The sequence below is a fragment of the Mesoplodon mirus genome (assembly GCF_964341445.2).
Source record: "Mesoplodon mirus genome assembly, chromosome: 5".
In the NCBI taxonomy this organism is placed as follows: Eukaryota; Metazoa; Chordata; class Mammalia; order Artiodactyla; family Ziphiidae; genus Mesoplodon; species Mesoplodon mirus.
In genome coordinates this window covers 64,329,865-64,351,710 of record NC_138980.1, presented here as the reverse complement: position 1 = coordinate 64,351,710, position 21,846 = coordinate 64,329,865, and the positions used below count along the sequence as shown (strand labels likewise).

The following is a 21,846-nucleotide window of genomic DNA, read 5'->3' as shown; positions in this document are numbered from 1 at the left end:
TGTGTAGCATCTGTGTAAGATTTATTTAAAGAAAAGGGGTTTGCTGGTATAAAACAAAATGGAGAACTTCTAGTGTTGGGAAAACCAAAGAAGGAACATTTATTCAGAGATTTGTGGGGGGTGGCGCAGGGGGTTGCTTTGCCATTTTCCAAAATAAATAATTGTAGTTAATGTAGGTTAGTGGAATTTAGTTTTTTTCTGGATATACTTGGGAGGTTCCATTGTGTTCTCTTCCATTAGCCATTACTTACCTAGAAAAGAATCCAGCTTCCCACAGTTCCATGAGAAAAGGTCAAGGACTGATTTGTCTCTACAGGGTTATATCTAGCTTTGTCCGTATTTCTTCTGCTAGTTGGGCTGGTGGCTTTATGAGCACATATCTTCTGGCCACTGGGGTCATCACTGTCAGCTGCCAGGTTATTTCCAGTTTTTCAAAACTTTTATCCATGTTCACAGGTTAAGGAAGCAAAATACTCTTTGTCCAGAACAGAACTTCATCAATGCCTAGAACAAGACCATGTTCACAAACCTACTCTTAAAATTTCCAAATTTGCAATCTGTCTCAAGTGCTCCCCAGAGCACTGTCCACAACTGCAGTTCTTAATCTCCCAAACTTCTTTGACTATCATTCGTATGCAAGGATCCTCTTAAGCACATCTCAAAAGAAGAACCAAAAGGCTTCAACTGACTATTGAATCACATTATGGACATTTGGGAAACCTCCTTAAGTATAGAAAGTAATTTCCCCTCTAACAAATACTTGCCAGTAGGCTCTGTTCTGACTATTGTATAAAGGAATGAAAATTCTCCCCTACACATGAAAAGGTGCCCAACATCATTAGTCATTAGGGAAATGCAAGTCAGAACCACAATGAGCTACCATTTCACATGCACCAGAACGGCAGTAATAAAAAAGACAATAACAGACGTTGGCAGGGATGTGGAGAAATTGGAACCTTCATATGTTGCTGGTGGGAATGTAAAATGGTCCAGTGCTTTAGAAAGTGGTTTGGCATTTCCTCAAAAAGTTAAGCATAGAGTTACCATATAACCTAGCACTTCCACTCCTGGGTACATACTGAAGAGGAATGAAAATATACGTCCACACAAAGATTTGTACGCGGGTGTTCCTAGTAGCATTATTCATAATAGGCAAAAAGTAGAAACCAACAGCTGATGAATGGGTAAATGGAATGGGGTATATCCAGACAATGGAATATTATTTAGTCATAAAAAGGAATGAAGTGTATTAATGCTACAGCATAGAGGAATCTGGAAAACATTATACTAAGTGAAAGAAACTAGATACAAAAGACAGTGTATCATATGGTTGCAGTTATATGAAATGTCCAGAATAGGCGAGTCTATAGAGACAGAAGGTAGATTTGTGGTTTCTAGGAGCTGAGGGAGTGGGGGAAATAGGGAGTTACTGCTAATATGTATGAGGTTTTTCATGGGGGATGATGAAAATGTTATGTAGAGGGTGATGATTTATATATTTGTAAATATACTAGAAATTAATGAACTGTAAGCTTTAAATATGTGAATTATATCTCAGTAAGGTCGTTATTTTAAAAAAATCTTGCCTAGATTCCAACAGATATTTAGGCTGTGTATTACAGTTTGTTATAAAATTTGGGAAAAGTCTGTGGTATGAGTTGAGTTTCGTTTGGAAGAGTGATCTCGATCTGAATCAGAAAGCTTGATACAACACAATTTGCAGAGTAAACACTTGGTTCATACTAGAAGAAGCAAGGGATTGAGTTAGTAGGCTCCTTATAGTTCTAAGGGTATAAGAACAATGATTTGTATAGCAGGTGGTCTCCAGGAAGAAGAACATTGTTTTCCTCCTTTTCTGGTACTTTACTTACTATCCTAGAGGCCAAGTATATTTATTAATAAGTACCACCAAGTGATAAGTACACATGTAAGAGCAAGAGCTGATTCTTTTTGGGGAGAGAAGTTTGGGGAAATTAGAATTCCTTTTTAATTTGATTTGGGGAATTTTCAGTTATTTTTTTAAAGGATTTTTTTCTTCATTGGACCTACATTCACCCATATATATTAAGAATTGGAGAGATTCCATTTGGGTTAGATCCAAGCTGAGTTCAAGTTCAGCTCAGTTCTCATATTTTACAAGTTTATTTCTTGCCCTGGGATGATGACAAGTGTTTATAAATACGCACCTTCCTCCTTTCTGCCATTCCCTTTTCCACTCGGAACACTGGTTTGTAGAATGTCTTGTCCTGATGTCCTAAGGAGGTCAAAGATGAACCCATTCTTATAGATTACCACCCACGTCTAATCATTGGGTAACCAAAGCATGGGGATGAATTTTGGTGGTTTTCCAGCCCTGTTGCCAGGTTGGCAGTTGGTTCTATGCTGTGGAAGAAGTTGCTGCTATTTGCCGTTTATTTTCTGAGTGACATTAGGGGGTTTTGGAGCAGATGGAGAACCTGTCACCACCTGCTGATTTACCACACAGAGGAGGGCTCTTCTGCCTTATTGCTTTTTCCTTAGATAGCTTCTTTGTCCTTGGCTATTTTAATTGTCCTCCTGGTCACTTTTCCTTTTTTCTAGTCATCTGAGCAGAATTTTATTCCCCTCTTTAACTCAGAGTCACTTTTTTTTTTTAATGTTTACTTTTATTTTATTTTTCAGTCACTTTTAAGGCATTTAAAGTTGTACAGGCTCTGGAGCGAGTCTCCCACATATTAACTCTGCAACTTTGGTCAAGATATTTAGCTTTGCCAAATCTCAGTTTCTTCATGTGTAATTTGGGACTCACGATAGTACCAACCTAGAGGACTTGCTAGGATTAAACAAGGTGAGCTCTGTGGAGCACTTACCTGACATTTATTGAGCATTTACTTTATGCTTTTTGAAGGAGACCAACAAGCAGTTAGTCCTACAGCTCCTGATACTAACAAAACAATTTAAAGTTTGCTTAGTTACTCCTTCAGTAAAGTGCTCATCACTCTGTGCTGCAGTTTCATCAGCTGTAAATAGAGGATAACCTTGCAGAGAGTTACCATGAAAATTAAATGAGATAGTATGTGCAAAATGGTACTTAGCACTGTACCTGGCATATGGTAAGCTCCTCATGAATGCCAGCAATTTTACATTTTGAATCATTCCTGTACTTTCAGTGGAAAAAATAAAAAGGCTACATGGCCGCACCATGGGACTGAGTCATTCTGGGTTGGTCAAGCACTGTTCCGGGGTTGGTGTGCACGGCTAGCAACTTGACTGCCCCTTTCTTCCTCTTTCAGCTGCACAGTTGGACAGCATTGGCTTCAGCATAATCAGGAAATGCATCCACGCTGTGGAAACCAGAGGTAAAGTAGTTCAACAGATGGCATTGTTCTCAGTGAAGGTTACGCATCTGGTGAGGTGGCAGACCTGCTACCTGCTGATTCCCAATTTCAAGTGACTCTTTAACTCTCCAAATGCCATTGGCGGTGTGTTTCCACAAGGCCTGTTGCTCTGAAGTGGAGGGGCTCTCAACTGATTTAGTCGTCAACCTCTTTGGCTGATCAGAAGATTGTTTTAAATGCATGCATATCAAATACATGGGATTATAAGGAATCCAGTTACTGAAATTCAGTTAAAATACTAAAACTATGGTTGTGGTATAATAATATATATGTATCTTTGTTAACACTTTCAGTTACAGTGGTGGGTCTGATAACTAGCATAATGCAGAAATAGTGATAGTTCAGGGTGTCTGTAACAGCTGTAATGTGTTCGGAAAATATCTGTGGTTTCTGACCAAGTTGCAGGTACTGCTAATGCTGTGATTTGTTGCTTATATTGCAGTGGAAGGAAATGTTTAATTTCACTTATAGGTTAGTGGAAATAAAGGTGTGGTTGTTTTCCTATGGAAGTTGATAGACACTCTGAATTCTGTAGTGGGCCTCTTGGGCTCTGTAGACCCCAGGTTAGGAACCCTGCCCTGGGCACTATCTGGGTAGGGAGAAGAGGTCAGGCCCCTGTTTTCCTGCCGTGGTGCTGCGGTCAGGCCCTGCCTGTCAAACACTGACCTTTCCTGGGTCCGTAGGAACAGCGCTTTGAGGTCAGGGAAGCTGGTTCGTCCCCGTGATCTCCGTCCCCTCTGCAAAGATCGCCGCAGAGGGGATTCCTCAGTTCCGGCAGTTTCGAGCTTTGAATGCACTGTCTGTTGTACGCAGAGAAAAGCTGATCACTGTCTTTCCACTGGATTTGATTTGAACCATTGTCAAAGATGGGAATCTTATTTATTCTACAGCCTCTCAACCCTCCAGCCCTTTTTATTTGTTTGAGGAAGTTCTGTCTTTTAAAACAGAAATATGCCAGTTCAGAAATATAAGCATGTTTATAAAGGCTATGAAGCACTGAGTAGAGGGGAAGAAAAAAAAATACCCTTATAAGTTCTATTCCTAGGTGCCTAGTCAAAAAGTATTCTTTCCAAGGTAATTATTTTAATGTGTGCTAACATTCTTATAGCTGTTTCCTTATTTCTGCTGTACCTTCCTTCAATGAAGAGTTAAGGTAGCTTGCAAAGATACGTAAAATATAGGCAGAGAATGTAAAGTAGTAGACGAGATTTCTGGGGACTGATCTTGAGGAAATAAGGTCATGGGCCAACTTGAGCCACAGAGATGTTTATACTATGGTGTTAAGGCAAAAAAATCAGAAACTGGCCAAATGTCTCAAAAATTGGTTAAATCAGCAGTGTGCTACATGCATGCAGTGAAACAGTGAATCACTAAAAATGCAGTGGAAATATATATATTGAAATCCAAGATTTTCATTATTATATATTAAGTGAAAAATGCAAGTTACGAACCAGCCTGCCCACTCTGAACTGGTTCTGGGGATAGTGGGGAGGGGAGAGATCATACCTGCACAGGTTGTCAGTGGGTGTCTCTGCTGTTTTTCACTATCTTCCATGGATTTGCCTAGTTTCCATAACTGCAGTTTCTACTTTTTTTTAAAGTGTGTATTACTAAGGTAATTTTTCACCAGCCATTTGATTTTTGCTCATCATTTTAAAAGGAAAGAATGAGAAATCAGAGGTACAGGGTTAACAATGGTAAAGGTGTAAAAATGGAGCCCCAAATGAGTTCAAAACAGAAGTCCCCTCCCCTCTACGATGAAGTTCATGTACATGCCGGAGGTGGGCCGACCACTTTGTCTCTCAGTTTTCAGCCGCCAAAACCAAGAGGGCCACCTAATCATTTAAAATCCTTCACAGAATCTGTGTGATAAATGCAAACCCATAGCTCAGGAGGATGACTTTTTCTGATATAAAACCAGAAAATATGTGCAATAAGCAGTAGAGGAAGAAGAGGGTCACCAGTTGGTCTGGTCTCTTAGCCTCTGCCTCCTCGTCCCCTCCCCCTCTAAACTGAGGATGAACATGATGTATTTTAACAGCTAGAGAAGTTTTCATTTAGCACAAAGAGGAGTCAAGGACGGTGTGTGTTAAATGCCATTTTTGCATAAATGCTTGGAAGGGAGTGGGTTGTCTCCCTACTGCAGTACGTGTATGTACACACATATTGGTGGTGACCAGAGGTGAACAGACTTCCCGTACTCTCTGAGGTCCATTAATCATCCAGCAGGAGCTGGGAGTGTGTCAAGCTCCAGGAAAGCACAAGGACAAAAGAAGTAGAGATGTTTCAGAAAGGATAAGCCCTTCAAGCCACCACATGACTGAATAATGGTTCTGCTACTCAGTAACTTGGGGCCCGTCCCTTAGGAGACCCGGGGTCTCCTAGCCGGTGAAGCAGGCAGGATGATGTACATGCTTTTTTTTAGCTGCATCGGGTCTTGGTTGCAGCACGCAGGCTTCTCTCTAGTTGCAGCGCATGGGCTTCTCTCTAGTTGTGCCGCGTGGGCTTCTCTCTAGTTGTGGCATGTGGGTTCTCTCTCTAGTTGTGGTGCCCAGTCTCCAGGGTGCATGGGCTCTGTGGTTTGTGGCACGTGGACTCTCTTGTTGAGGTGCACGAGCTCAGTAGTTGTGGCGCGAGGGCTTAGTTGCCCCGCCACATGTGGGATCTTAGTTCCCCTACGAGGGATCGAACCCACGTCCCCTGCATTGGAAGGCAGATTCTTTACCACTGGACCACCAGGGAAGTCCTGATGTACATGCTTTTACAATCCATTTGAGCTGTAAAATCCTCTCATTTCAGACCACTTCCTTTTGTTTATCAGTTCCACTTTTGTAGAAGTCTTGTTGAAGACACTGCAGAGTCAGCCTTTTCCCAAGTTTATTCCAGAAAATTTTGTTTTGGGCCCAAACTGATGAATGTTTTATTCATTCTGTCCTATATTGTAGACTGATCTAGGTGCTGGGGATATAATGGTAAAGAAGACAGAATCACTGTACTTAAAGTTTACTTGGTAGTTGTGGTGGAAGACAAACAAGAAACCAAATAGGAAAGATGATTTCAGATACTGTTAACTACTATAAAGAAAAGAAAACTGGGTAAGGCAGTGGCCAATAGTGTTGGTCATTGGGATGCTTTCTACTGAAGAGGTTGCATGTAAGCTGAGACCTGAATGATGAAAAGATCTGGGAGAAGAGTGTTACAGGTAGAGGGAATCTTGTTCAGAGGCTGAGGTTTGGAGGCATGAGCTTTGTATATTGGAGTAACAGGAAGGCCATTGGTGCTGGAGCAGCATGAAGGTGGTTGATACAGCAATCAGAGGTGGGCCTGTGCTCAACCATGTAGGGCCTTACAGTTTTAATTGTGATCCAGATGCAATGGGAAGCCATTGGAAGGTTTTTAAGAAAAGAGATGGTTTGAACTGATTGACACTTTGAGCAGCTCATTTTGGGTACTGGGTGGAGAATGGACATCAGGGGAATAAGAGGCAGCAAGAGACCAGTTAGTTGAGAGGTGTCAGATATGATGGGCTTAGGACCAGCAGGAGAAAAGTCATTTCATATCACTTGGTCTGAATGTAAATGATATAGTGATGATCTAATCCTTGCAGTTAAATGAACAAAGTACTGAGGCGGGTTAGTTTTGGTTCTTTGTTTGGGTGTTTGAAGGTAAACCCCTTTTAGTCTATTTGAATGTTTTCTTGGGTTCAAGAAAGGTGACCCTCTTTTTTCTTTTTTTTCTTTCTTTTGGCGGTACGCGGGCCTCTCACTGTTGTGGCCTCTCCCGTTGCGGAGCACAGGCTCTGGATGCACAGGCTCAGCAGCCATGGCTCACGGGCCCAGCCGCTCCGCGGCATGTGGGATCTTCCCGGACCGGGGCACGAACCCGCGTCCCCTGCATTGGCAGGCTGGCTCTCAACCACTGCGCCACCAGGGAAGCCCCTCTTTTTTCTTTATGAAGAATATTTGTACCACAAATAAATGGATTTTCTAATTTCTCAGTTTGGGCTAATAATATTGTCAAAAATTAAAAATGCCCCAACACCTCAATATTCGCCTTCTCTATGTGAAAGTAATTTGTAAAGTGTTCATCCTTTTCTGTAGTATGAAATTTTTTTTATCATTTCATTTTTGTCTTTTTAAATTAAAAAACTGATTAAATATGACATGTTTAAAATTATATATTTCACATCTTTCAAAACTCTTCAGATGCTGCCTTGGCAAGAGAAGAGGAGGTTTCCTGCCCCTCTGATGACTGAACTAATACGAGGGCTGAAGTGTGCAGCACATCCATGAAATCCTAGACAGTTGTACCAAATCCCACTCCTTTGCTAAGAGCAGAGCTGAGTGACAGGGGACTTTAATTAGAGCAGCTTTTAGAAGGCCCGAGAAAATAAAAAAAAAGTGCATTTGGCTGGGTTGGCCTGACTTGTGTTCTGATGTGCCTCTAATTAAATTATCACTGTTTCTCTTCTCAGGGATCAATGAGCAAGGGCTCTACCGAATCGTGGGGGTCAATTCCAGAGTGCAGAAGCTGCTGAGTATCCTGATGGGTGAGTGCAGTGGCTCTGCCAGGCAGTTCCCAATGGTTGAAGGGGGAGCCTCTTGAGAAGGAATCTGGGTGTCCAAGAGGTAAATCCCAGAAATCAACTGACCCACACACCAGTGGTCATGGCCACAGGCATTACTGGAAGAGACATTAAATGGAATTGGACAAAACAAAAAATGGCCGGTCCAAGGCTCCACACCCTCTCTGTGGACTTGGTTACCACCAGTCCAAGTAGCGCTCCACCACTCATGTGACCGCCACACCCTACTCTGTCTTTAATAGCTCATGACTCCCTCTGTCCTCTTTGGAGACCGGCATTTCATGGGGCACACCCATTGCCCAAGGAAGCTCAATCCTCGTAGCCTGCAGAAGACCTCAGATCTCATGTTCCGCGTGACTGAGGAGGTGTCATCCCATGACTCCCAGATAAAATGTGTAGAAGCAGTTAAGTCTTCTGATCCTCTTTGCTTCTAGACTTCCACCTAGTCTCTGTCATTTGAGCAGCAGAAGCTCCTTTGCAGCTGGCTGGTATAAATATAAAACCACTATCTCTAAATGTGCAGCATTTGAATCAAAAACCCATGAGCCAGTGAGCCAAATTTGCCTTGGCTGCAGATTTCCTGTATTTTTAGATATGAATGCAGGCAGCCTCGGTGAGTCACGTGGATCTAAATGGCAAACAGATCAGATTTCACAGATCCGTGGCTGTTACTCATCCCCATGGAAGCCTAGCCATGCACTGTTAGAGATAGACTGTCGCTCAGGGTCCCCGCTCAGTGTTTTGGGCAGGGACACTTCTCTTTGTTAGTATTTGTCATTTTTTTTTTTTTGCCATCCCAGTTTCTGAAAATAATTTTCATATGTATAGAAATCTCGTCTCATGTTGATCAGAAAAACTCTCTTTTCGAGAGAGCTACTCGCCTCTTGTAAGCAAAGTCTCATGTATGGTAGTTGCAGTGAGATCAGTTTGTTTAGCCATTCACCCTATGAAGGACAGCTGGGCTATTTCTAGTCTGGGGGTGAATAATGCTGCTGTAAACACTGTGTACAGCTCTTTGTATGAAGATTAATTTGTTTCTGTGGGATAAATGCCCAAGAGTGCAGTTGCTGCGTTGTACGGTGATATGGTTAATTTTTGAAAAGTTCTAATGTAAGAAAGAATGAAGAGTCTAACAGGTATCAATCCTCAGTCTTTCATTTCCAATCAGAGCTGCAAACATTTGTGGAGTGTCTGCTCTCAGAAGCAGATTGTCAGGTGCTAGAGATGAAACTTTAGAAAGAGTCATTCTTTGTCTGCAGAGTATCCAGGTAGGGGGAGTTATGCATGTATGTGAAAACTGTAATGTAAAATATGATGCTGGCACCCAGTGGGAGCTGGATCTAGAAGATGGAGTAGTGAAGGAGAGAACAGAAGACTAATTCAGATTCAGGACATGTTATAAACCAAGAGTATTGATTTCACTGGTAGTAGTAGTAGTATTATTTTAATATTTGAAAGTACTTGAGGCTGGAACAGGAGAGTGAAAGCTGAAAAGCTGAAATGGCCCCTTTGGTTGAGGAACTTGAATATTGTGCTAAGGAGTTTGGGGTTTTTTTTTCTCTGTAGGAAGTAAGATGCTATTAAAATTTCAGAGTAGTGGAGTTATATGTGTTAGTACTCTTTTTATACAAAAGTGTCAAGAAGACAATTCAGAATAGCCATTTATTTGTTCACATTACCGGTGAGTCCAAGATGGCAGAAGCATGGCAGGGTCTGGTGACTCCACATTTGTTGGAGGCTTTCCCACTCCTTTCTTCTGGCTTCTCATTATTTGTAAGCTCTACTTGTCTTTGTATTGACTATATTCTCTGTGGGAAGGTCCCAGATAATCCAGCCTCAGTGGTCCTTGAAGCTTGTATCACTCAAAGGAGAGTGTCTTTCTTGACGGTTTTGACAGAAGGTCCCAGGGTGGACTTTGATTGGTCCATATGGGGGCCATTCACATGATTCATTTCACAGTCTCAGGCCAGTCACATGACATACAGAAGATTGATCCCCATGGCCTGGATCCTGTGCCTGTCTCTGGTGATCCCATGCCACCTCTAGGAGGTTGGTGGTGGTGGGGCAAGTAGGGTGTGTGAGGGGTTAGTCCATAGAACCCTGGGGACTGAGCAGGATTATTAATAGAATGATGGAGGAGTGCTTTTCTGAAATAATGCTACTGGGTGATTTTTTAAAAAAAAGTATGTCCAACATAGGTGTAACTCTATCAGATGCCAGTTTTAGGAGGATAATGCTAGCAGCAATGTGGAGCACACATCTGATCACGGAATCACACGGAGGAAGAAGACAGTTGGGGTAGATTAGGCAGAGGATACCTGATCAATGGCTGAACGAGATAGCTGCTCTGAGGTCAGGAAAAAAGGACAGGCTCAAAATGACTGGAGAAAGAGAATCAGCGGGACTTTGTAACCAACTAGATACAGGGGAGTCGAAGGGGCAGAGAGATTTCAGAGGCAGCAGATGATTATGTAAGGTGACACTAATGAAAAGAAATACGACATTTTAGATGGGTTTGCTAATTTAAAAAAGGACCATCTTAGCTCATTTGTGCTAAGCAAAGAGTGGTATGAAAAGATCTTGTTTTTATCACTTCCCTTAGTGACCTTTGAACAAGATATTTGTCCTGTTCTCTTCCTCAGTTTTCCTAGGGACAGACAAAATAATCATGAACATCTCAGAAATGTCATGAGAAATAAAAACCAGCAGCTGAAAAGTCACAAGGCCAGCTGTCTCTGCCAGGAGGCATTACAGATAAACTGGATCCCAAACTCAGGTTCAGCCAGAGTTGAGAGATGGCCACAGTGCAAGATCTAATCAAAAGTGTTGAAAATGGTATCTGGGATTCTTACTATCAATTAAGTTAAACACGAGATAGTTAAACATGAGATCTTGGAATTGAGGGATCAATTAAGTTAAACATGAGATCTTGGAATTGAGGGATCACCCATTAGGCCAGAGAAACTCCAGACCTGAAGGCAGAGCCCTGTCTCCCTTCCCCTTTGTGAACATGCTCTCATCTTCATCAGTTCTTGGTACTTGTACTATACTGGGTTAGCCAAGAGTGTAAAAAAATATGGCTCCTATACTCCAAAGCCTCTCCCTGACATGGCTGGGTTGAGTGTGAACCATTCATTCCCTATTCTGGGATCTGTATTCACTGGATGCCCTATTATGTACCAGGTACTAAGATTTGGCTTATTGGTCAGTCTCTCAGAAATGGAATAGTGCATTTTTATTACTGAAAATATGAGTTAGAATTAAGTAAAACCAGAGGCTTCCTTTGATCACTTGGAGTTGGCTTTGTGTACTCTTGATACATTGGGGGACTTTAGGTAGGAGGAAGAATAGAAGAACCAGACTATGAGAACATCGTATTTTGCTGATTAGGATTCCTTAAGAAAGCTTGCCAGAATTTCTCATAGCATATGCGGTGTGGCCTCCTGCTAGTGTCATACCAAGTGCTGCCCCTCATCCCTTCCTCCTGGCAACAGAGGTCATTAGTCTTTGAAGAGTGAAGAGGAGGAAGACTTGTAGATTCCTAGAAATAGAGTGGCTTCCATGTGTGTACTGTTTGTTTGTTTACTTTTTCTCCCCCCTTATGTTAAGTAAAGATAAATCTTTCTAAAGTTTAGCTCAACATTTAAAAAATATAGACAGCTCTGTCTATGCATGTTCAGTACATGTCTGTCTCTCCCTGTATAGTTTTTTATGAGATTTTTTTAAAAATCAATTTATTTATTTTTGGCTACATTGTTTCTTCGTTGCTGTGCGGGCTTTCTCTAGTTACGGCAAGTGGGAGCCTCTCTTCTTTGCGGTGGCTTTTCTTGTTGGGGAGCACAGGCTCTAGGCACGCGGACTTCAGTAGTTGTGGCACATGGGCTCAGTAGTTGTGGCTCGTGGGCTCTAGAGCGCAGGCTCAGTAGTTGTGGTGCATGGGTTTAGTTGCTCTGCGGCATGTGGGATCTTCCTGGACCAGGGCTCGAATCCATGTCCCCTGCATTGGCAGGCAGATTCTTAACCACTGTGCCACCAGGGAAGTCCCCTGTATAGATTTTAAATACCTTTTTCTGATTAAAAGTTATTAGTGGTCATAGTAGCAAATTTGGAGAAATAGAAAAAGTAGAAAGAAGAAAAATAAAAGTCGGGCAGACCAGAGACAATCTTTACTGACCATTTCATCATATGACTGTCACCTTTTAAATATAATATTCTATCATATAACATAAAAAATACAAATTGGAATCACACTGTGCATATATAATGCTTTTAGCAGTCTTCTTTCACATAACAATACAGTGTCTATTTTATGTTACTCAAGTTCCTCTAAAGTGCGACTTTTTTGGGTCATGTATTGTGTAGGTCAGCCCCCTATTCCCAGATCCATAGACTGATTTCAGTTCTTCATCATTCTAGAAAGCACTCAGGTGAACATCCCTATGGGACAGGATAGCAGAGGTTTAGAGTGTACATTTTGGAGTTAAGCAAGTTATAATTAAACTGCTTGTCCATTTGACTTTACACAAATTATTTAAGCCCATCTAGTCTTCTATCTCATTATCTGTAATAGTAGCCTCTGCCTCTGTAATAATGGGAGGATTAAATGAAAAGATGCATGTGGGTTGCTGAGTCCAGAGCCTCCACGTTAGTCACTAAATATTAGCTGTTGTTATTTTTAATTTTTTAAATTTATTTATTTATTTATTTGGCTGCATTGTGTCTTCGTTGCCGTGCAGGGGCTACTCTTTGTTGCAGTGCACGGGCTTCTCTTTGAGGTGGCTTCTCTTGTTGCGGAGCACAGGCTGTAGGCACATGGGCTTCAGCAGTTGTGGCGTGCGGGCTCAGTAGTTGTGGCGCATGGCTTAGTTGCTCCGCGGCATGTGGGATCTTCCCAGACCAGGGCTTGAACCCATGTCCCCTGCATTGGCAGGTGGATTCTTAACCACTGTGCCACTAGGGAAGTCCCTATTTTTAATTTTTATATGCATATTTAATTATTTCCTTAGGGTTTATTTATTTATTTATTTTTGCGGTACGCGGGCCTCTCACTGTTGTGGCCTCTCCCGTTGCGGAGCACAGGCTCCGGACGTGCAGGCCCAGCAGCCATGGCTCACGAGCCCAGCCACTCCGCGGCATGTGGGATCTTCCCGGACCAGGGAACGAACCTGTGTCCCCTGCATCGGCAGGCGGACTCTCAACCACTGTGCCACCAGGAAAGCCCTAGGGTTTATTTTAAGATGTTGAATTGCTGGGTCAAGGAATGTACATGTTTTCAAGGCCTTTAATTGATATTCCCAAATTTGCTGTCAGCAAAGTCTGCGGTGAGTGTCCTTTACCACACACATCCTTGCCATACTCTATTACTTTTTTGCATTTAAATTATAAGTATTTTTTAAAAATAATTCTGGTGGAAGCTGGCCATTTTTCCTATGTTTCTTGCCTATTTTTATTCTTTCATGAATTGCCTGTTTGTGTTCTTTCCCTATTTTTCTATTGATGTATTCATCTTTTGAATTTAAGACCTTTTTAGGTATGGAGGCTATGTTACCAATATTTTTTTTCAGATTATTATCTTGAACTTTATTTATGGTACTTTTGTTTTTGTTTTGTCTTATGAATATTTAAAATTTTCATGAAGTCAAATCTTTTATGAAGTCAGTCTTTTTCGTATATGGATTATGCCCTAAAAGACCTTACCCGTTTCAGGACTACAAAAACTTTTTATTTTCCTTAAAATCCATCTGGAATATATTCATGCAAAAAGGAAACTAACTCTCCTTTTCCTCAAATACTTATCTGATTGACAAATAACCATGTAAGGAGAAAATTTCTCCCTTTCCACTACTTTAAATATCACCATATAGTCATTCTTTTATACATGTTGGGGTCCAGTGAAGGAGTTTTCACACGTATTTTTCTAAAGGAAAACAAATTCTTTTTCTGTTTGTTATCTGTAATTCTCAGTCTTTAAAAAAATAAATCGTCTCCTTTTTTCATCTTTTAATGTTTGTTTTTCTCTTGATTCTTTTCATTATAGCAAAATTCTAAAACTTGCACCCTATATCCATGCCATTTATTTAAATTTCTTTTGGGCTGATTTTTTTTTGCTGCTTATAATGCAAATTTTAATTTCGTAATGGAATTTTCAGTGTTTTTACTAACTTATTTAGCTCTTTTCATTTCTGCCTTTCAGCTATCACCTTTATTATTTCAGTCTGTTTCTTTTTTTGCTTTGATTTCTTATTTCACAACATCCATATTTTTCTGAATTTATTTATAATACAGAACAGATGCTTTCTGAAGTGTTTTTAGAGTGCTTTGGTTTCTGTGTTTCATGAAAGCAAGTATTTTATCAGCTTTTTAATCTTCTTTTTCATTAAACCTAAACACAGAGATGTTTATAAATCTTTGCAGTTAACTTCACTGTGGGTAGATTCTCCTTGCTCTGCTGCAGTTTTCCCGAGTCCTGTTAGAATCATCCTCTCACATGATATTAGAGCACTGTTGTGCATGGTTCCATCCAACTTTCTGGTGCTCTTAAATCTTTCATTTAGTGTGGACCTACCTGTACTCATGAAAAGATTTCTTCTGGTTCTGCTACTTGGTCATGGTTCTGGGAGAAGTGGAGTTACTTCCTGGTTAATCTGAAGTGTGCTGTGGTTCTTCACTTGTCACTCTCATATTTCTTCTAGGACTTTCCCCGTCTGAATTCACTTCCCTTTATATAAGCAGACACCCCTCCACTTCTGTCCCAGTTTCATTTCACTGTCCAGATTGTAATCTCAGGATACTGAGCTGTGCTCTGGTTGGGTAGGAGCAGTGCAGCATGGCACCCCTCCCTTGGGGCGGCTTCGGCTATACTTTAGGGTGGGCGGAAGGCCGTCGTCTATCACATTGTTCCCCCAGGTGGGTCTTCCTCCGGGCTTCACCTGAGCTTTGCCTGGTGGATATTCCTCTGGGGACAGGCAGAACGTTCACTGTGAGCCTCATTTTCTGTGCTGTTGAAACGTTCTGTCCCTTTGTGTGTGTGTGTGTGTGTGTGTCTTTATTAGTTTCTCACAGTGGTGGTGAAGGAATGCAAGTTTAGTGTTGCTATTTTTTCTCTTCTTATCCTGTAACGTTTTCCGGTTTTGTTTTGATTTTGTTTTTTGTTTGTTTGTTTTACTGATGTTTAAAGTAAGGTTGGTGCTATAGAGAACACATGGAAGGTATTAAATTGTGATGCTTTAAAGCACCAAGTTACAGTAGCATGCCTCACCCACTGATATCTGATCCAGCCATGAACCATCCTTCTGACTCCTCTGGGACCTTCATTTCTCACACCCTTTCACAGCGCAGCATAAATAAAAGCAAGCAAGAGCTTCTTCCCTAAGAAACCCTAAAGTAATAGATATTTTTCATGACAACTTCTAAGACCTAAAGGCTTGCAGAAACAGCCCCAAGGTTTGAAGACTAGCCTCATGGAAGCAGCAGAGTCATGCACGTTGTATACTTCCAATTTTAGCCACCAGTAAAGGGGAGCAGACAAATGATGACCAGGACTGGGAGAGAGTAGACTGCTTGGATGAAGGATTGATCCTTCTGGGAACTAGTAAGGTCACTATTAACCACAATCTGGACTTGCCAGAGAATGGAGACCACAGATGGATGCTCATCTTCCTGTCTGCTCTTCCCACTGTCATCTTTGCTTATAGGGATGCTTCAGGCAGGTTCTCCTAAGACAGGGACTTGAGACAGCAGTAGCTTTTGGATCTCAGAACAGAAGTGGCTGTAAGTACTCTGGATTCTTAGGCACGAGATATGGAAGGTGTTTAAAGTTTTTAAGAGGTACAACTTTTGTAATCAGAAAAAATTTGATAAGCAGATTGGCTTATCAAATTGCCAAGTATTAAATCTAGCCTTGCAAGAATTGCCTGTAGGATAAATAAAAAGAAGTCTTAATTTACACAGAGGATAGTATACTTACATGAACAACTTCCTCAAAGATGTAATGGAGATGGAGGATGTGAAAGGCTCAAGAAGATTTTAGAAAAAGACAAACAAAATACAACTAATGTTTAAATGCAGGAAAGCAAGACGATATTTTCTTTGGAATGACATATAGATCAGTGGAACAGACAGGAGAATCTAGAAATAGGACCCGCTCAAATATGGTCAATTGATCTGTGATAAAGGTGTCAGAGTAATTCAATAGGGAAAGGACATTTGTTTCAACAAATGGTACTAGTACAACTGGACATCCATATGAGAAAAAAATAAATTCAACCCTTGTCTTAAACTATATACAAAAACTAACTCAAAATAGATTATAGGGCTTCCCTGGTGGCTCAGTGGTTGCGAGTCCGCCTGCCGATGCAGGGGACACGGGTTCGTGCCCCGGTCTGGGAAGATCCCACATGCCGCAGAGCGGCTGGGCCCGTGAGCCATGGCCACTGAGCCTGCACATCCGGAGCCTGTGCTCCGCAACGGGAGAGGCCACAACAGTGAAAGGCCCGCGTACCGCAAAAAAAAAAAAAAAAAAAAAAGTAAATAAAATAGATTATAGTCGTAAACCTAAGAGATAAAACTATTAAACTTCAAGAAGAAAACACACAAAGCAGGAACCATAAAAGAAAAATCTGATAAACTGAACTGTACCCAAATAAAAAAAAGCTTCTGCTCCTAAAAATATATTAAGAAAGAGAAAAGACAAGCTACAAGAGAAAATATTTGCAAAATATGTATCTGATAAATGATTTGTATCCAGAATGTATTAAAAATAACTCTTGCAATTCAGTAGTCAGAATGTAACCACCCCAGTTTTCAAAATGGACACAAAATTTGAACAACAAACAGTTCACCAGAGAAAATACACAGATGGCCAAAAAGTGCATGAAAAGATGACCAACATCAGTAGTCATTAAGGAAAAGCAAATTTTAACAATGAGTTATTTCTACACACCTACTAGAATAGCTAAAATTTCAAAATTAAACACATGACCATATCATGTGTTGATGAAGATGTGAAGCAACTAGAGTTCTCCTGTTGGCTGGTGGGAATGCAAAATGGCCCAACTGTTTTGGAAAACCATTTGGAAGTTTTGATAAAGTTAAACATGTTTATCATATGACCCACTTCTACATATTTATACCCAGTTCCACTCCTAGGTATTTACCCAAGAGATGAAAATGTAGTCCATAAGACCTGAATGCAAATATTTACAGCTGCTTTATTTGTAACAGCCAGAAACTGGAAACAACCCAAAGTCTACCAAGTAGCCAATGGATATGTCCATAAAATTGAATAGTACTCAGTAATAAAAGTATCAAACTACTGGCCTATGCAACAACAGGGATGGATTTCGCAAGTATTATGCTATGGAAAGTGGTTGCCAGGGGCTAGAGATGGAGGGAGAGGGGATTGGCTATGGAGAAAGAAGCACAGGAGAATTTTTGCTGGGGGGTGTTGACAATGACCTACATCTTGATTCTGGTGGTGGTTACCCTATGACTATATATATATTTGTCAAAAATCATGGAAGTGTATACTTTAAAAGGTTGAGTCTATCTCAGTAAGCTTGACTTTAAAACACACACATAGGACAGGATTCTAAATTTTCCTCCTCAGTAAAAAATGCAAATTAAAGCAGAAGACTTTTTTTTTTTTAACCTATCAGATTGAATAAGATCAAAGTGTTTGATTACACATTGTTGTCAAGGATTTGAGGAAGGAGTCACACTCATGCTTAAATGTAATGGTACAACCTTTGAGAGGTTAGTTGAGCAGTATCTTTCCAAATTAAAAATGCACATACTTTTTGACTCAGAAATTCCACTTATAGGAATTTTTTCTCTAGGTAAGACATATACAAGGGAACAGTGGTTTATATCATTGTTTACCATAGCAACAACCAGTGAACAACCTTCATCTCCATGAATGGGGGCATTAACCATGGTACAGTGAAGTACTGTAAGGTGGTGTACTTATATGGAACAGTTTTTTAAGATACTGTTAAATGGGGCTTCCCTGGTGGCGCAGTGGTTGAGAGTCCGCCTGCCGATGCAGGGGACACGGGTTCGTGCCCCGGTCCGGGAGGATCCCATATGCCGCGGAGCGGCTTGGCCCGTGAGCCATGGCCGCTGAGCCTGCGCGTCCGGAGCCTGTGCTCCGCAACGGGAGAGGCCACAACAGTGAGAGGCCCGCGTACCGCAAAAAAAAAAAAAAAAAGATACTGTTAAGTGAAAATAGCAGTTCACAGAACGACATCTATAATGTGCTTCCATTTGTGTTTTTAGAAAGCTGTACATATTCATAAAACTGCTTGTATATGTACATACTGTTAGAGATTGCATACATGCACAAAACCAGTATTGAGTCATCTCTAGCACAGGAAAGCGTTACCTTTTGATGTTTATCTATTTGTTTTGCTTGAATTTTTTTTGTTTTGGCCCGGTTCATATATTACCTTCTCAGTTGAAGAGAAAAAAATCTTTTTTTAATTTTTGAATTATATTTTATTTTATTATACAGCACATTCTTACTAGTCATCAGTTTTATACACATCAGTGTATACATGTCTATCCCAATCACCCAATTCAGCACACCACCACCACCACCACCCCACCACCCCGCCGCTTTCCACCCTTGGTGTCCATACCTTTGTTCTCTATATCTGTGTCTCAATTTCTGCCCTGCAAACCAGTTCATCTGTACCATTTCTCTAGGTTCCACATATATGTGTTAATATACGATATTTGTTTTTCTCTTTCTTAGTTCACTCTGTAGGACAGTCTACAGATCCATCTGCATCTCAACACGTGACCCAATTTCGTTCCTTTTTATCACTGAGTAATATTCCATTGTATATATGTACCACATCTTCTTTATCCATTCATCTGTCGATGGGCATTAAGGTGGCTTCCATGACCTGGCTGTTGTAAATAGTGCTGCAATGAATATTGGGGTGCATGTGTCATTTTGAATTATGGTTTTCTCTGGGTATATGCCCAGTAGTGGGATTGCTGGATCATATGGTAATTTTATTTTTAGCTTTTTAAGGAACCTCCATACTGTTCTCTATAGTGGCTGTATTAATTTACATTTCCACAACAGTGCAAGAGGGTTCCCTTTTCTCCACAACCTCTCCAGCATTTGTTGTTTGTAGATTTTCTGATGATGCCCATTCTAACTGGTGTGAGGTGATACCTCATTGTAGTTTTGATTTGCATTTCTCTAATAATTAGTGATGTTGAGCATCTTTTCATGTGCTTCTTGGCCATCTGTTTGTCTTCTTTGGAGAAATGTCTATTTAGGTCTTCTGCCATTTTTGGATTCGGTTGTTTGTCTTTTTAATATTGAGCTGCATGAGCTGTGTATATATTTTGGAGATTAATCCTTTGTCTGTTGATTCGTTTGCAAATATTTTCTCCCATTCTCAGGGTTGTCTTTTTGTCTTGTTTATGGTTTCCTTTGCTGTGCAAAAGCTTTGAAGTTTCATTACATCCCATTTGTTTATTTTTGTTTTTATTTCCATTACTATAGGAGGTGGATCAAAAAAGATCTTGCTGTAATTTATGTCAAAGATTGTTCTTCCTGTGTTTTCCTCTAAAAGTTTTATACTGTCCAGTCTTACATTTAGGTCTCTAATCTATTTTGAGTGTATTTTTGTGTATGGTGTTAGGGAGTGTTCTAATTTCATTCTTCTACATGTAGCAGTCCAGTTTTCCCAGCACCACTTATTAAAGAGACTGTCTTTTCTCAATTGCATATTGTTGCCTCCTTTGTCATAGATTAGTTGACCATATGTGCGTGGGTTTATCTCTGTGCTTTCTATCTTGTTCCATTGATCTATGTTTCTGTTTTTGTACCAGTACCATATTGTCTTGATTACTGTAGCTTTGTAGTATAGTCTGAAGTCAGGGAGTCTGATTCCTCCAGCTCTGTTTCTTTCCCTCAAGACTGCTTTGGTTATTCGGGGTCTTTTGTGTCTCCATACACATTTTAAGATATTTTATTCTAGTTCTGTAAAAAATGCCATTGGTAGTTTGATAGCGATTGCATTGAATCTGTAGATTGCTTTGGGTAGTATAGTCATTTACACATTATTGATTGTTCCAATCTGAGAACATGGTATATCTCTCCATCTGTTGGTGTCATCTTTAATTTCTTTCATCAGTATCTTATAGTTTTCTGCATACAGGTCTTTTGTCTCCCTAGGTAGCTTTATTCCTAGGTATTTTATTCTTTTTGTTGCAATGGTAAATGGGAGTGTTTCCTTAATTTCTCTTTCAGGTTTTTGATCATTAGAGTATAAAATGCAAGAGATTTCTGTGCATTAATTTTGCATCCTGCAACTTTACCAAATTCATTGATTAGCTCTAGTAGTTTTCTGGTGGCATCTTTAGGATTCTCTATGTATAGTACCATGTCATCTGCAAACAGTGACAGTTTTACTTCTTTTCCAGTTTGTATTCCTTTTATTTCTTTTTCTTCTCTGATTGCCGTGGCTAGGGCTTCCAAAACTATGTTGAATAATAGTGGTGAGAGTGGACATCCTTGTGTTGTTCCTGATCTTAGAGGAAATGCTTTCAGTTTTTCACCATTGAGAATGATGTTTCCTGTGGGTTTGTCATATGTGGCCTTCATTATGTTGAGGTAGGTTCCCTCTATACCCACCCACTTTCTGGAGAGTTTTTATCATAAATCAGTGTTGAATTTTGTCGAAAGCTTTTTCTGCATCTATTGAGATGATTATATGGTTTTTATTCTTCAATTTGTTAATATGCTGTATCACACTGACTGATTTGCATATATTGAAGAATCCTTGCATCCCCGGGATAAATCCCACTTGATCATGGTGTATGATCCTTTTAATGTGCTGTTAGATTCTGTTTGCTAGTATTTTGTTGAGGATTTTTGCACCTATATTCATCAGTGATATTGGTCTATAATTTTCTTTTTTTGTAGTATCTTTGTCTGGTTTTGGTATCAGGGTGATGGTGGCCTCATAGAATGAGTTTGGGAGTTTTCCTTCCTCTGCAATTTTTTGGAAGAGTTTGAGAAGGATGGGTGTTAGCTCTTCTCTAAATGTTTGATAGAATTCACCTGTGAAGCCATCTGCTCCTAGAGTTTTGTTTGTTGGAAGAATTTTAATCACAGTTTCAATTTCATTACTTGTGATTGGTCTGTTCATATTTTCTATTTCTTCCTGGTTCAGTCTTGGAAGGTTATACCTTTCCAAGAATTTGTCCATTTCTTCCAGGTTGTCCATTTTATTGGCATAGAGTTGCTTGTAGTAGTCTCTTAGGATGCTTTGTATTTCTGTGGTGTCTGTTGTAACTTCTCCTTTTTCATTTCTAATTTTATTGATTTGAGTCCTCTCCCTCTTTTTCTTGATGAGTCTGGCTAGTGGTTTATCAATTCTGTTTGTCTTCTCCAAGAACCAGCTTTTAGTTTTATTGATCTTTGCTATTGTTTTCTTTGTTTCTATTTCATTTATTTCTGCTCTGATCTTTATGATTTCTTTCCTTCTGCTAACTTTGGATTTTGTTCATTCTTCTTCCTCTAGTTACTTTAGGTGTAAGGTTAGATTGTTTATTTGAGATGTTTCTTGTTTCTTGAGGTAGGCTTGTATTGCTATAAACTTCCCTCTTAGAACTGCTTTTGTTGCATCCCATAGGTTTTGGATCGTTGTGTTTTCACTGTAATTTGTCTCTAGGTATTTTTTGATTTCCTCTTTGATTTCTTCAGTGATCTCTTGGTTATTTAGTAACATATTGTTTAGCCTGTATGTGTTTCTGTGTTTTACAGGTTTTTTCCTGTAATTGATATCTACTGTTATAGTGTTGTGGTCAGAAAAGATGCTTGATATGATTTCAATTTTCTTAAATTTACTGGGGCTTGAT

General features: G+C 40.2%; 1 protein-coding gene across 3 annotated transcripts in view; it reads left to right on the top strand.

Moving 5' to 3' along the window:
* Positions 1–21,846, top strand: part of ARHGAP26 (Rho GTPase activating protein 26) — a 490,933-nt gene that overhangs the window by 276,547 nt on the left and 192,540 nt on the right. For all 3 annotated transcript variants that reach the window (XR_014294215.1, XM_082622793.1, XM_082622792.1), the window contains exons 13-14: positions 3,273–3,338; positions 7,852–7,926. Coding sequence is in view for 2 of the 3 variants with exons in the window: in XM_082622793.1 (XP_082478919.1) it covers positions 3,273–3,338; positions 7,852–7,926 (141 nt within the window). In the remaining variant the exon portion in view is untranslated. The remainder of the gene's footprint in view (positions 1–3,272; positions 3,339–7,851; positions 7,927–21,846) is intronic.